At 54.6% G+C, this 15348-nt stretch overlaps 4 protein-coding genes across 4 annotated transcripts; 2 read left to right on the top strand and 2 right to left on the bottom strand.

Moving 5' to 3' along the window:
• The first annotated feature begins 55 nt into the window (after positions 1 to 55).
• B0H65DRAFT_465039 (WD40-repeat-containing domain protein) lies at positions 56 to 1984 on the top strand. Its single transcript, XM_062826786.1, has one exon. The coding sequence runs from the start codon at positions 407 to 409 to the stop codon at positions 1811 to 1813; it is 1407 nt and encodes a 468-aa protein (XP_062681559.1). The 5' UTR covers positions 56 to 406; the 3' UTR covers positions 1814 to 1984.
• A 1774-nt stretch (positions 1985 to 3758) lies between these two features.
• Positions 3759 to 7811, bottom strand: B0H65DRAFT_465035 (2-oxoglutarate dehydrogenase E1 component mitochondrial precursor). The gene is made up of 2 exons (XM_062826785.1): positions 4739 to 7811; positions 3759 to 4679 (listed from the first exon to the last, which is right to left on the bottom strand). The coding sequence occupies exons 1-2, from the start codon at positions 7332 to 7334 to the stop codon at positions 4138 to 4140; spliced, it is 3138 nt and encodes a 1045-aa protein (XP_062681558.1). The 5' UTR covers positions 7335 to 7811; the 3' UTR covers positions 3759 to 4137.
• Positions 7812 to 9189: 1378 nt separating this feature from the next.
• On the top strand, positions 9190 to 11826 carry B0H65DRAFT_190269 (uncharacterized protein). The gene is made up of 2 exons (XM_062821631.1): positions 9190 to 11211; positions 11605 to 11826. The coding sequence occupies exons 1-2, from the start codon at positions 9368 to 9370 to the stop codon at positions 11642 to 11644; spliced, it is 1884 nt and encodes a 627-aa protein (XP_062681557.1). The 5' UTR covers positions 9190 to 9367; the 3' UTR covers positions 11645 to 11826.
• An 18-nt stretch (positions 11827 to 11844) lies between these two features.
• Positions 11845 to 15339, bottom strand: B0H65DRAFT_493439 (uncharacterized protein). The gene is made up of 4 exons (XM_062827766.1): positions 14983 to 15339; positions 14156 to 14917; positions 13536 to 14105; positions 11845 to 13475 (listed from the first exon to the last, which is right to left on the bottom strand). The coding sequence occupies exons 1-4, from the start codon at positions 15244 to 15246 to the stop codon at positions 12024 to 12026; spliced, it is 3048 nt and encodes a 1015-aa protein (XP_062681556.1). The 5' UTR covers positions 15247 to 15339; the 3' UTR covers positions 11845 to 12023.
• Between the last annotated feature and the right edge of the window lie 9 nt (positions 15340 to 15348).

Raw genomic sequence — 15348 nt, 5'->3', positions numbered from 1 at the left:
AGGAGGGGAAGAAAAGTTCGAGACTCGAATGGCCAAGTGGAGACTTTAACCTCGAAGCAGTCAATCAGAGCTCCGCTATCGTGACCCTCTTGTCCCTGCTCTGTCATCCGACGCGCTCTGGCTGAACGAACAGTCACAATCGCAGAGGGTGTTGATACCATTCACGGCCCAATTGACTAGCCAGTTATTTCTCCAACACTCCCGTCCCTATCGCGACCGAGTCATTCCGCACAACCTATTACTCGACCACTCTTTCTCCTGTCCTCGATCGGGATCAAACCCAATTCGAAACTCTCACGTCGTCGTCGAGCGCCGCTCTCCTACCTACGAGCCTACCTACCTACTAATACAACCGCCCAAACCAAATCAAACCTAACCAAGCCGCTCGAGCCTACAATTCCTCACAATGGCGACCGAAACCTCAACCCCGACCACCCCGGCCACCGCGACTACAGCCGAAATCACCCCCCTCCCACCCTTCTCTCCCGACCTCTACCAACGCGCCTGGGCCTCCATCCCGCACCCCTCCCTCCCGCTTATCGCCACCTGCCACGCTCACTCCGTCACCGTCTTCTCGCTCTCCACGCTCTCCAAACACTCCGTCCTGACCGGTGGCCACACCCGCTCAGTACGCTCGGCCGCTTGGCAACCTCCCCGCGGCAAGGTCTCTAAAGAAACAAAGAGGCTGCGGTTGGTTACCGGCAGCTTTGATACCACGGCTGGGGTGTGGACTTGGGATCAGGGGAGACGGGAGGAGAGGTTGGAGAGGGAGGTCAGGATGCAATCTGGAGAAGATAATAAAGAAGAGGAGGAGGAGGAGGATGAATGGGAACTGACCCTCGTGCTAGAAGGTCACGAGAACGAAGTCAAAAGCGTCAATTACTCCCCCTCGGGCCAGTACCTCGCCACCTGCTCTAGAGACAAAAGCGTATGGATCTGGGAGGACGTGGGGAATCCGAACCCTTCTTCTGAAGCGAAAAAAGAAGAAGAAGACGAAGACGAAGACGAATGGGAGACGGTAGCCGTACTACAAGAGCACGACGGCGACGTCAAAGCCGTGGCCTGGTGTCCTGACGTCCCCGGCCGCAAGGGCAAGTACGCGCCGCCGAAAAGGTACGGGGATGATGTTTTGGCGAGCGCTAGCTACGATAACACGGTGCGGCTGTGGAGGGAGGATGGAGATGGCGAGTGGGTGTGCGTTGCGGTTCTGGAAGGGCACGAGGGTACGGTGTGGGGAGTGGCGTGGGAGGGCAGGCAGAGAGAGAAGGACAAGTTCCCGAGGTTGTTGTCGTGGGGTGCGGATGAGGTGGTTAGGGTTTGGAGTCTGAAGGAGCCGGAAGAGGAGGAACATGAGGAGGGGGCTGCTGGAAGTGGTAACAACCCCTGGGGATTCGGGGTGCCGAATACCATGCGCCGATCCCTCAAGGAGGAATGGGAGTGCACGGCTGTTTTGCCCAAGGTGCATAAGGGCGATATTTACTCGGTGGCGTGGAGCACGGAGACGGGATTGCTGGCCAGCGTGGGAAGTGATAGTGTTTTGGCGCTGTATCAGGAGACTGCCAACACCACCACCACCACCACGCCAGAGAAGACCGAGGAGGAGCAGACGAACGGCGACGCGCCAACAACAACTACTGCTGGTGGTTGGAAGGTTCTCACTACCGTCAAGAGCGCTCATGGACCGTTCGAGATCAACCATATCACTTGGTGCAAGAGGTACGATGCGGGCTCGGAACGCAAGGGCGAGGAGGAGATGTTGGTCACGACGGGTGATGATGGTGTTGTTAGGCCTTGGCAGGTTAGGATACAATGAGCGAGAAGGGACGTTGCGGAGGGTTGTCTGGCGTTGAGTTGATAGTGGGAGGGCAGTCTAGGGATAAAAGCAATAGGCATCTATCATGGTTGCTTAGGATAGACGTAGAGAACGGCAAAGTCAGCCGGGCAGTCGGTGTTATGATACCCCTATATAAAAACGGTATAGGACTTTTTCACACTGCTTTTCCATATCGAGTCGTTGATGGAGAAGTGACCAAGATACATATGATGAGTCCACCGTGCTGAGCATACCATCACCTACCCATGACATGACCTTCACATGTCTTCTTGCCTCTTTCCCTCCAACCTAGTACAACCTCCCTGTATCCATCCGGCCGGGATCCCGAACAACCACTTACATACGCCCAATCCGTATTCAGCCAACATTGATGATACAATACAATATCCGAATACATGGTACAGACAAAGATCTGGTTTCGGGTCGTCAGGGAAGCACGACTCGAACCTGTCAGAATCTCCATGTTGCTATTTCTGAAGACTGAAGAAGACCCCATTCTATTCCGGGCTACCGAAACTGACTCCCTGGCAATTGCTCGACTGCACTGTGAAGGTACTTTCACGTCTGTTGTCGATGTCTTTGTGTTTTCATAGCCTTGTTGGTGTAGTGGTTTGATATACGTTAAGTAAGCAGATGTTTTAAATGTTTCATAGGTACTTACAGGTAGTAGCAAGTTACCTGAAATATCGCTCATTGTAGGTAGACACAAAGCCAATCCCATTGTTGACTGAGGATATTGGATTTACAGATGTTGACCACGTGCGTGACTTCACGGAGACGGAGTGACGCCATTCCCAGTTTCAGGTCCAAACTTCCCAATGTTGCCCGACGCCGTCTTCCAGAGTCACAGTCCTCCCGGTTTCTCAAAGATCCACCAAGAGCTCAGTGGACGTTCGCCGAAGATTCCAACGCTTCTTCGATGTGGCTTGACTTCTTGAGTGCAAGCACACCGTATTTGAATACGGTGTACATTGCTCACTCGCCTTGTGTGCTTTTGTTCTTGCTCCTGTACACTACTGAAGCCATCGTCTGTAAAGTCTGTCCATCCTTTCGATCTTGTCTTGACCAGCGAGTTAACCAATCGCCATCTTTCCTTTCTGCATGCCCATCAGTTTTTCTATACAGCCCTTGGATCTGTTACTAGCTCCTGGTACAAGCTTCGTTGCGCTATCCGTTGCGCTACCGATTATCCGGGTGCGTTGGTGTCGACCCTACCCCGTTATCCGCATTGTTGTGGTTGTTGTTGGCGGCGCTCGGGCGCCCGGATCAAAACAAGCGAACGTCGAACGGACTTGGCGGAGTACCGAGCGGAGTAAACAAGACAATCCCCGACATCACCGAAGAGCCGGCCGGGTATTTCGGAACCACCGGGTAATCCTCGCTCGCTCGACCTCGTTGCGGCTGCGCGACGGTGAAGCTGAGTCTCCAGTCTCCACAAGATCGGGGTTTGAACCCCTCAATTCTGCCACTGCCACTGTGTTTTCTGCCGCGATTCTGCCAAATTCATTTGTGTTGTTGGGGAATTGAATATGGATCGAGGCGGGATTGACGATACTGAGCGTTACCGTATGTTCGTACGTATTGTAAATTACACCGTTCGAGGTCCCTGGGGGAAGGTGCCAAGGGAGCTTCCTGCCCGCTCTGCCCTACGGTTGCTACCCCGTTATCGGGTATCAGTGCAGTGCAACTTCAATATAGCGGCCTTATCAGTCGCACCAGGTTGTTGAGATCGGGTAATTGTAGATGGAGGTAGCAGTTGGGCAGGAAGATATGTGAACGTTCTCGAGATCTTGTCAAGTCCGATCTGCGGAAAGGAAGGCGAGGATGATCTCCGGGGTTACCGGACTGTGCTACCCCCTTGTTGACCCCTTTGGAGTGAAAGTAAACAAAGCAAGTCACTTGAGATCGAAGCTGGAGAATGAGATTAAGTATGAACAATCATCGAATGAATGTATTGTTTGTGCAAGGAGAGTAAATATTTGGTATCACATCCATTCATTATTTCCAAAAACCCAACAACCCAGGTATGCACTGAACAGGAACCGAATACAGATACAATTATGAACAAGAGAAAAACACCATGTAGTATTCGTCAGTAAAGGGAAGAGGAAGAAGAAAAAAGAATAACACCTTCCCATCCCAAAACCAATGAATACTTTCTATCCGCCCTGAAATCCCGTCCTCATGCACGCGCATACATAATACACAGACCTAGGTCTCCGCCGTGTTGGTGGTTGTTTGACTTTTGCTGCTTCCTTTTTGCTTTGCTTTCTTCATCATCGCTATCTCTTCTGGCACACCCTTTACTCGCCCTTGAGCTTGCTCTGGGTAACAGAGAAAGCCATCTCGACAAGCTCCTTCTCCTCCTTGAGGTGAGAAGACTTCTTGCCAGTAGCGACAGAAGCGCTAGGAGCACGACCAGCGTACATGACGTGCTTGCGGTCATGGTTCTTGGTGTGGTTGAGCAGAGTCTCAAGGCGAGGCTGGGTATAAGACCAGGCACCAGCGTTGAGGGGCTCCTCCTGGGCCCAGACAATGGTCTTGGCGTTGGGGTACTGGTCGAGGTTCTCACGGAGCTGCTCCCAAGGGAAGGGGTGGAGCTGCTCGATACGAGTGAAGGCGACGTTGTCGATCTTGTTGTCCTGGCGGTGCTTGAGGAGAGCGGCATAGACCTGACCAGTGCAGAGAATGACACGCTCAATCTCCTCGGGGGCCTTGATCTCACCAGTCTGGTGAGCAGGGTCGGGGAGGATCCAACGGAAGTGAGCGTCGTCAGTGAACTCCTCGATGTCGGAACGAGCGACGGGGTGACGCAAGAGGGACTTGGAGAAGAAGATGACGAGGGCTAAGTGACAAAGTTAGCATCTTGACGAGATACATGCTGTTTCAGGCACGGAAACTTACGCTTGCGGAACTGCCTCTTCAGCTGGCGACGGAGGATGTGGAAGAGGTTAGCAGGAGAGGTCATGTAGGCAATCTGCAAGTTGCAGTCCTGGTGCTGACGCTCAAGCTTCTCGGGGGAGGGGTAGATGCGGGGATCCTCGTTGCAAAGCTGGAGGAAACGCTCGATACGAGAAGAAGAGTGCTCGGGACCCTGGCCGTCATAACCGTGGGGGAGAGACAGGACAAGGCCGGAACGCTGCATCCACTTGCTCTCACCAGAGGCAAGGAACTGATCGATGATGACCTGAGCAGTGTTGACGAAATCACCGAACTGGGCCTCCCACATGTTGAAGCCGTTGGGGTCCTGGAGAGAGTAACCGTACTCGAAACCGAGGATACCATACTCGGAGAGGGAAGAGTTCGAGATGACGAACGGCGCCTGGTCCTCGCTGATATGCTGGAGAGGAATGTAGGTGTCCTCAGTCTCCTGGTCGTGGAAGACGGCGTGGCGCTGAGAGAAGGTACCACGCTCGACATCCTGACCGGTGATACGGACGTGGTGGCCCTCCTTGACGAGGGTACCAAAGGCAAGAGCCTCAGCGGTAGCCCAGTCGATGCCCTTGCCCTCAACAACGGACTTGGTGCGGTTGGTAAGGATACGCTTCAGGTTGCGATGGGCATGGAAGCCCTCGGGAGTGCTACCAATGACGGTACCAATGTGCTCAAGGGTCTGCTTATTAACAGCAGTAGGCATGTGGGGGAGAACCTCGGCAGCAAGCTCCTTGGGGCTCTTGAAGCCGTTCCAGGCGCTGGTGGTCCACTCCTTGGAAGTGGGCTGGTAGTCCTTGGACTTGGAGAAGCTCTCCTCGAGCATGCCCCAGACCCACTGCTTGTGCTCCTCGACGTCCTCCTTGGTGAAGGTGCCCTCCTTGAGGAGCTGGTCAACGTAGATGTCGATCTGAGGGTTCTTGGCCTCGATGCGCTTGTACATGAGGGGCTGGGTGAAGGCAGGCTGGTCGGTCTCGTTGTGGCCGTGCTTGCGGTAGCAAACAAGATCGATGATAACATCCTGCTTGAACTCGGCACGCCAGTCAGCAGCGAGCTGGCAGACAAAGTTGACAGCCTCGACATCGTCAGCGTTGACGTGGAAGACAGGGGCGTCAATGGCCTTGGCGATATCCGTGCAGTAGGCAGTGGAGCGGGCGAAACGGGGGTCAGTGGTGAAACCGATCTGGTTGTTGACAACCAAGTGGATGGTACCACCGGTAGAGAAGGCGGGGAGAGAGTGGAAGCCCAAGCACTCGTAGACGATACCCTGGCCAGCGATGGCGGCATCACCGTGGAGGAGGACACCCATGGCGCTCTTGTGGTCACTCTCGTCGTTGTTGTAGTGCTGGATGGCGCGGACCTTGCCGAGGACGACGGGGTCCTCAGCCTCGAGATGGGAGGGGTTGGCAACGAGGGAGAGCTGGACGCGCTTGCCGGACGGGGTAGGGCGCTCGAAGTTCATACCCAAGTGGTACTTGACGTCACCGGAACCCTCCTCATCGCTACCGGCCATACCGGCGAATTCGGAAAAGATGGCCTCGTTGGGCTTGCGGACAACGTTGGAGAGGACGTTGAGACGGCCACGATGGGGCATGCCAATAACGATATCCTTGACGCCATAGTCAACGGAGCGGTCGATGAGGGCCTTCATACCAGGAACAAGGGTCTCGCAACCCTCAAGACCGAAACGCTTGTCGTTGGGGTACTTGGTGGCGAGGAAGGACTCGAAGCTGGAGGACCAGATGAGGCGGTCGAGAATGCGGCGCTTCTCATCGATCGAGTACTTGAAGGGCTGGGGGATCTCGAGACGCTCACGGAGCCAGTCGCACTTCTCCCTGTCGGGGATGTGGATGAACTCGACACCATAGGAGCCGCAGTAGATCTTCTCGCAGGCGTCGATGATCTCGCGGAGGGTCATCTTCTCGCGGCCATCGCGGGCGAAACGGGGGAGGATGCCGGGGCCGAGGCTGTACTCGGTGTCGAGGTCCTTCTCAGTGAAACCGTAGTATTCGGGGGTGAGCTCCTTGGGCTTGATGTTGCCGAAGCCCTTGGAGGCAGGGGTGTTGCGGATGCCCAGAGGGTCAATGTTGGCCTTGTGGTGACCACGGGCCTGGTAGGCGCGGACGAGGAGCTGAACCTTTAGGTGGTTGGTGACATTCGCACCCTCGCCAATGCCAACGCCGGCGCCGGCGCCGGCAGCGAGACCAGGCACCACGTTGGCGGCACCGGGAACCAGGCTGGGAGGAGGCTGGAAGGCCTGGGAGATGGGCATGTTGCCGTTCTCCATGTTCTTGAAGTAGACCTGCCACGAGACGTGGACGCTCTTGGGGTCCTGCTTCCACTGAAGGTACATCTCGTCGATATAGTTGGCGGTGCTGCCCGTGAGGAAGTTGTCGTTGGGGTCGGGAGGGCTGTGGAGGGCGCTCTCATGGCGCCTCTGCTGGGAGACGGCCATGGGACGGCGGCCGACTTGGGGCTTGAGGGTGGCCCTGGTGGTCTGGGAGACCTGGGAATAGCATCGTTTTGAGGCACCTGCGGTCTGCAGGGCCCGGATAGAACCGCGCAACATGATGGGTGGCTGTTGTGAGGTGAGGGTATTAGGACGCGGAAACCGAAAGCACAATTCAAGCAGCGGGGTTTTGTCTTGTACAATCTGGAAGAGGGGAGATGGGTCTGCGCAAAAGGCAAAAGGAGCGGCGGAGTAAGTCTAGGTTCTCGGTCGTCGTCGTCGACTCTGAGGGGGATGGGGAGAGAAGACGAGAGGATCGAGATTTGGGGGAGGGGGAGGACAGACGTTGGTGTTTTATTGATGTTGATTGGTGTCGGGGGAAGGGGCGGGAAGGAGAGGCGGAAAAAAAGGGCCTCACTGCGTCGAGTTGCTCCGTCCACTGGAGTCGACCTGTGTGAGTGCCCGCGCAAACTGCAAGAGCGAGTGCAGCGGTGCGGGTGCTGTGCATGCCCGCTGTCTCTGTTGAAGTGACAGAAGTAGCTCGTACAGTGAGCATCAGGGGAGCTGCACGGCTCTGCGGAGGACGATGACGGCACCTGCTGAGGCTCCCCCTTGGCTCCCGCCGTTGCACCGCTAGAAATGCGCAAATGCCCCGTGGATGCTTCTCTTGGCCCGTCGCTGTATCATCGTGGAGCCGGCGAACGGGGCGAGCTTGCCGAGTTCTCGCACTGGGAACAAGCGCAAGACTCGACAAGACAACAACAAAGTCTCTCGGTATAGCCGCAAATTTATCCCACCTCAGCTACATACACGACGGAAGTCACGAAGAGGTATCCATCAACTACTCGAATCCTATACTGTAAGGAATTCCCTCTTGTTGTTTCTCCAAAAGTCAAGACGGGATTCACGGTTCGAGCGGTGACCACGTTAACGGCAAGAGCAACCGGAAGTCGTGGAGTTTTTGTGGTTCAGGGAGGAGCTGTGTTTCCATGACAAGTCATCAACAAACTGAGGTGGAAAGTGTGGAAGAGCTGGAAGTTACGGTCAGTCTCGAGAGTCGGTTGTCAGTGCTACTGTAATTATTTCATTACGCATTGGCTCCCGCACTTCCCGTCAACTGAAGGCTCCCTTTCCCCCGGAGAACACGGTTCCCGTCTTTTTGGAGCAACAAGAAGCATGAGTAATGTTACCGTGGAAGGTGGGGAAGAGCTGTGAGACGTGGAAATGTACGGTAACGTTTTCGGTTCCATCTTTGAACCAGCTTTTCGAAGCTTTCTTGTATCGAACTGATGGAACTGCGCTAGACATGGTCGATGGGTTTTGGGTTTGCGTTCACTACACTGACCGCCTTGTGACTTGTGCCCTGTGACTTTTTAGAGGTCATCTTCTTCAAACAAGAAGAGACAAGCGAACAGAGTCTGGATTCGTTTCGATCTCGTCTCGAGTGTTGTCGAAATGACTATGTGTAATTGACCACATAAAATCCTGCATCGTCAGCTGCCACCGTCTTTTTATTATGCGATTTCTTGAACCAGTTGCAGCATCGACTGCACGTCACTGTGTCAAACCTGCCAACTCCCATTGGTTGTCCAAGCTCTGCGCTGGTTTCAGATCCTTGGCATTTCCCAGCAGTTCGTTGTCCAGAGTTCGCCAGAGATCCGACCTGGCAGCTGCGGTGACACTGTCAGTCGGTCCAAAGCCTCCCGAGCTGAAGTCTTCGAGCCTTTGACAGGGCGACCGTGGAATTGTTAGTGCTCCACTGCAGCCTAGTAGCCTCAGCTGCCGCCTGCCACGCATTAAACTCACCACTCACCATCCAGCAACAACATCCGCAACGGCCAACGCCTCACCCCGGATTCAAGACTGACGGGACCTGGATTGGATTTGCTTGGCATTACTACACTGCATCACCACGTCCATCGTCTGTCTGAATACCTTGACGACTCTCTCTCTTCGATATCAGTAAGGCGTAGTACACGAGCACGCTGTAACATATCGCATTAATACATCCTTGTCAAGGAAGATCGCGAGGCTGATCCATCTTTATAAGACACGGGACTCATACAAAAGACAAGATAAAGAACTGGGAACTGGGAAATATCCCAAGGGCGGATAGGGAGGACTGTCGGTCCGTACCTCCACAACTAGCCAACATGGCCTCGATTGAGATTCCCCGGGGGCGGGCCTCTTTCAAAAAGAGAGAAGGCATCATCACATTAACAAAAGACAAGACAGCCCTGATATGGAGCCCCTTACCGGGCACTGGCCCACCCGTCATCTCACTTTCCGTATCCAACATCACAAACCTCCAACAGACCCCCAAGACTAATCCCAAGGTCGTCTTAAGAGTCGTCGAGAAGCCCAAGGCCCCCGGCGCTGAGCCGGCTGCCTATCCCTTTCAGTTCACACATCCCACCGAGGCCAGGAATGAGGCCGATGCCATCAAGGATATTCTCTCTCAGATCATTGCTGAGCTACGTGGCGATGACCCTTCTCTACCCAAGCCGGCCAAGGCTGGCCCTAACGGCGCCGGCGCCTCTGCTGCCATGGCCATGGCCAGTGCCGTGAACTCGAAGCATTTGCCGTTCCGCTGGTTCGAAGACGACATGCTAAAGGCCGATGTAGAACTTCAGCAGTCCCTCATGAAGAAGGACAAGGCGTTGGCTCAGATATATAACGACGCAAGGTCGTCCAAGCCAGATTCTTTATCGGATGCCTCCTTCAACAATCAGTTCTGGGCCACTCGCATCAGCCTGCTGCGTGCCTATGCCATCGAGTTGAACCAAAAGAAGGGCTCATATAACGTCTTATCGACGATCAAGCCACGAACCGAGAATGGCGAGCTCAAGTTGAACATCAACCATGAACAAGTCCAGCTCATCTTCCAACAACACCCACTGGTCAAGCGGATCTACAACGAGAACGTCCCCAAGCTCACAGAGTCTGAGTTCTGGTCTCGCTTCTTCCTCAGTCGTCTGTCCAAGAAGCTCCGCGGCGAGCGCATCACGGACAACGACAACACCGACCCCCTCTTCGATAAGTATCTCGAAGCCGACAACACCATAACCGTCCCAGCCAAGATCACCGCCACAAGCGTACCCCCCATCATCAACATCGAAGGAAACGAAGAGAACCAAGGCGGCTTTAGGAGTGGCAACCTCAAAGACGTTGAGATGCGTCCGCGCGCCAACATCCCCATCATCAAAACGCTCAACTCGCTCTCCGAGAAAATTATGGCCAACGTCGCCCCCACAGACGTCGACCCGTCCGCCGCCTCCTACTCCAAAGACGGCATCGCCGACGCTCTGTCCAAGCAACTCGCCCTGCAAGACCTCCGCGGCGACGCCGAGGCGCAGCTCATCCGGCTCTCCGTCAAGGACACCTCCACCTTCTTCACGGGCAACCAGCCGTCACTCACCGACCAAGGAGCCGCCGACGCGCGCCTGTACGCCGCCCAAGTTCCCTCGGACGTCTTGTTCGAAGTGCAAGCGGACATGGACACTCTCGACTCGGACGGACGCGGCGGGATAGATCTGCACCGGTCCATCGGGGTCGACCCCGACTCTGAAGACGAGAGCACTCTCGACTCCAAAAACCCCAAACCCCAACACGTCGGCTCCCGCGCTGCGCTAAGATTCGCCCAAACCCAAATCCTCGAGGCCATGAAATCCGCTCGGTCGCATCTAACCACCACCACGCACGGTGGCTCCCACAACACCAATGCCTCGGAGGAACGACCGATGTCGTTGCCGACCGACCTCGCTCACCGCGCTACGCTAACCTGCGCGACGACGGCCGAGTTTCTCAAACAATTCTGGACTGTCTTTAACTCCACTTCTTCGTCTACAGACAACAACAGTCCAGAAGAAAAGCAACAAGAACTAGCCTACCTAGCCGACTGTCTCGTCCGCTCACGCCAGAGAATCGAGGCGCTAGCTGAGGAAGCGGAGAAGCGCAGACAGGAGATCATGGAGAAGCGCAAGAGGGAGATTAGAGAGTATTATCAGAAGACGGGCCGGAAGGCGAGGTGGGTGCCCGTTGGAGGGGGGAGGGATGCGGTTTGGGCGGTTTTTGAGGGGGTCGTGGGGGGTTTGGAGAGGGCGGTGGGGGTTTGGGAGATGGTTAGTAGTTCTGGAAGACTAGTGTAAGTAGGTTTTGAGGTTTTGAGGTGTGAACAGAAGAGGGGGAATTCTAGGGGGGAGATGGGTGTTGTTGGGAAAGGGGGAGGGGGGAGGAAGATGGTTAAGATGGATGACTTTAGTGAGGGGAGGAGGTGATAGGGGTTGATGATGAGAGTTGTCGGAGCCGAGAAAAAGTTTGAGGTATATATAGGTAGAGAAGAGAGAGAGAAATGGTTTACAAGTAGGCAGGCTGAAATAATCGGGTTAAGGGAAGGATCAAGAGACGGACGGACTAGTGTTATACTGTAAGGTTGTGTGGTTGAAGACCAAAAGCGTCGAGGATGTGAGAAAGAAAGTACACTGCTTCTTCGGGACTGATATATAGAGATATGAATGAGACAAGATTGTTGTGCGATATTACTTAACACTTTGTAAAAACGAAGAATCAGGTACCGCAAATGATATCGGTTTAGTTAGTTGAAAGAAAAGGGGTACAACAACCTCTTGAACCATGTTGGCAAATGACTTAATTCATTGAAACCTAACCAAAACTCCTTCATGCTCTGGGCTACGTACTAGACTTGTTAAATAAAACCAATTCATCATCATAAACCTGTTGTTGTTCATAACCCCATCCACCCCCTTACGTCCACTCACTCGCTCACTCACTCGCTCACTCACCCCCCCCTCACTCAACATTCGGCACACTCATCACCCCCCTCCCAAACCACTGCGCAACCGTCTTAAACCGATCCTCGCTCCTCTCCAAATCATCCCTAAACAACTCATGCCTCTCCGCATTCTCCTCCTGACTCTTCTTCAACGCCCTAATCGTCGCATTATCTTTAGCACATAACGGGCACTCACCTCCCTCTGCTGATGCCTCTGCCTCTCTGCCACCACCTCCCCTAACGTGTTCAACATTAACCCCCGCAACCCCCCTCAAACACCTCCCATGGAAACTATGTCTACACAAAAAGTGCACAACCGGCAACTCCCTCTCCAGTCCCCCTCCACAAACCCCGCACCTCGTCGCCTGAAAAACCTGCGGCTTGGTCTCCAACTCCTCCAGTTCCTGCCTTCTCTGCTCCGTCTCCTTCCGGAAGGCTTCGACATCCCTTCTATTCTCCCTAATCTCCTTTCTCTCCCTCTCTATCCGCCCCTGCAAGTACGGTTTCAACATCCCCATCGTCGCCACCCCGTGCTTGCTCAGCGTCTGGACTACTTGCAGCGGAGCCATGAGACCGTCGCGGTCGATCTTTTCCAGGATGGCAGAGAGCTCGGCTTCGCCGGCTTCGGAGAGGATGGTGGGCGAGGAGGTCAGGTAGGAGAGGGCGAGGGGGTAGAGTTGGGGCTCCGAGGGCCCGTATTTGCGGAGGGCGCGGATGGCGCCTTTGGTGTCCCGCGCCGAGGTGTAGGAGCGGAAGATGTCGAAGAGGAGGTTGGATTGTTCTTGCATTAGGACGGTGCCGGTGCGGAAGGAGGCGAGGTGGGAGAGGAGGAGGACGTTGGAGTTTTCGATTTTGGGGAGGGCCCCGCCGGGGGTTGTGGGTGGTGGTGCTGTAGTGGCAGTGTCTTTGGAGGGGGAAGAGATGATGAGGGACTTGGCTTTGGATTCCCATTCTTCCCGGTGTTGGTCGTCACCCGGCTTCTCGTTGGCTTTGTGGAGGTACATCTCGAAGAGGGTGGTGTGGATGTCAATCTTGTCGGCTTCTGACAAGGAGTTGGTGCCTTCTTTGAGAAGGGCTTCCAGGAAGATGATGAACTCGTCCGGGTGGTCGATGAAGGAAGAGAAGGCCGTTCGAGGACGGGGAGGTGTATATTTGGGTGTTGCCGGTTCTTCTGGCTTGACCACCTCGGCATCGCTGACGGTTGGCTTGGCTGCCGCCTGGCTGTTTGATGCTACAGCTAATGGGTTCATGTATGGTAGTGGCAGGAGGTTGCTGAGGTTCTGGACAGCGTTTGCAGCTCCGGTTACAAAGCCTCCTCCGTTGTTCGTGACAGGAGCGTCGTTGGCCGCAACAGGAGGGTCAACCCTTGGTTTATATTTGCTGGTATAATAATCGACGAAGAGGCGAGTTGCGTCCATCGAGCAATGCTCGATGAGCACGCGGGCGTACTTCATGAGACAAGAGTAGGCCTATGTCGTGTCAGCTTTCACATCACCATAGTTTCCTAGGACTGTATCAGATATGCTTACCGTGTCGGGATCCAAATGCCAAATAAAGTCAAGCGCATCGTCAAAGGCCTTGGAATCCTCAATAAGGATGTCAACAACAAGATCGTTCTCGCCATGCTTCTTGGCGAGATATGCAGCTTGATCATAGTAGCCTCCTTGCCTGCACATGGAGATGGCCGTGTCCAGATCGAACTTGAGGTCTCCGGGGGACTTGATGAACTTCTCCAGCTTGTCCACGTCCTTGAGCTTGGCATAGCAGTTCAGCAACAACGTGGTATGATCCGACGTCGCTTTGCCACGCTCATGAAGCTCCTCAAGATACTCGATGAGGTTGTGTATCCTCTGTGTGTCCAGGAACTTTCTGATCACTTGAGACGGCTCGGTGGTATCAATGGCCTTGATGTACTGGGTCATAGCCTCGTCGTAGTTTCCCTTCTGGTAAAGGTAGTCGCCGTATTTTCGGAAGATAATACATTGCTGATGTGCGTCCATGCCGGATTTCTGAGCCAGCTCAACGGCAAGGGTATAGAGGTTTCGTTGGTAGAGCATGTCGAGTCTCTGCTGTAGTGATTTCTCGTGATAGCGGAATACCTTTGATGTGTCAGTCTTAGTCAATAACAGGGACACCAGTAAAAACCTACCTGTCCTTCCTGCGTAATGGTAAACAAGTCACCCCATATCTGAACGATGTGCTTGACATCCGACAGAACAGATTCGCTGTGGGCAATGATCCTGATATCCGGATGTATGAGCGTAAATGTGAAGATGCTGTCGGCTGTGGCACCCCAGAACCGCCGTCGCATAGTGTCCGACTCCCCAGTATTAGTGGGCGGAGAGACAAGAGCGATGTAGTCCTGGTACACCGAGACCAACTTCTTGGGCCCTTCGTATGCGATGGGTGGCCCTCTTCCGTCTAGCGTGTAATAGTATATCGCATCGTCCCGGCCAACCACGATATCTCCGGTCTCCTTGTCGACCGACATGCATCCCACACCACAGCCAGAGTCCTCGACCGTCCGGGGCGGCTGGCCATGACCCTTGCCCGAAATTGCCAGCTTCAGTATCCTCGATGTAGTAGCGATGAACAAGGTCGTGATGTTCGCGTCAACGCGCAGTTCGACGCCCGTGATGGGCTCATCCGACTCGTAGATTATGCGCTGCTTCGTGCCCAGATCGTGGATCAAGTCGCCTCGGATAACAGTGACGGCGCCGTTCGCAAAGCCGACAGCTAGCTGGGACAGGTCTTCGGTCGCGGTAAAGGCGGATATCGGGAACGGCTTCTTGCCATTGTTGATAGCAACGGTGCTTAGGCATGTCGGAATGCCTGTCTTCTTGACCGGTTTGTCGAGGGCCCAGACCTTGAGTATAGGTTGGTTGATGGAGTCGCTAGTGCTTGGTTCCTCCTACTCACAAGGAACATATGTCAGCCCGGCATGTTTCCTTGGAGGGTAAGTCGCAACAAACGTACAGCAACGGTGACTAGCAAACTTGTGCCCTCGACCTGGCGCATATGGGTAATGGGCCCCGTCTCGTATGCCTTGAAGCTCCGGACTATCTTCCAGCTGAGACCAACAATGTGAACGTGGCCATCGTAGGTGCCGAGGAAGAGGCTATCGGAGCCGGAGCAGACGCTGGAGATGTGATTGCTCTCGAAGAGGGCGCGCGTTTCGTCGTCGGCGATCTTGATCTTGGTAGCATCAAAGAAGTCAAACGACCTCCACGTCAACGCCATGGTCGCATTTTCATTCGGTAAACTGTTGTTGAGGTTGTCGCAGGAACGGTGGTGGGGGAAGCTGTTAGAGGAGCCTCAGAGGTACCTAATCGGGTGGTACAG

This window comes from Neurospora tetraspora (genome assembly GCF_033439725.1).
Source record: "Neurospora tetraspora strain CBS 560.94 chromosome Unknown B0H65scaffold_4, whole genome shotgun sequence".
Taxonomy (NCBI): domain Eukaryota; kingdom Fungi; phylum Ascomycota; class Sordariomycetes; order Sordariales; family Sordariaceae; genus Neurospora; species Neurospora tetraspora.
Note: the sequence above shows the minus strand (reverse complement) of the source record. Positions and strands in the feature narration are given on the sequence as shown.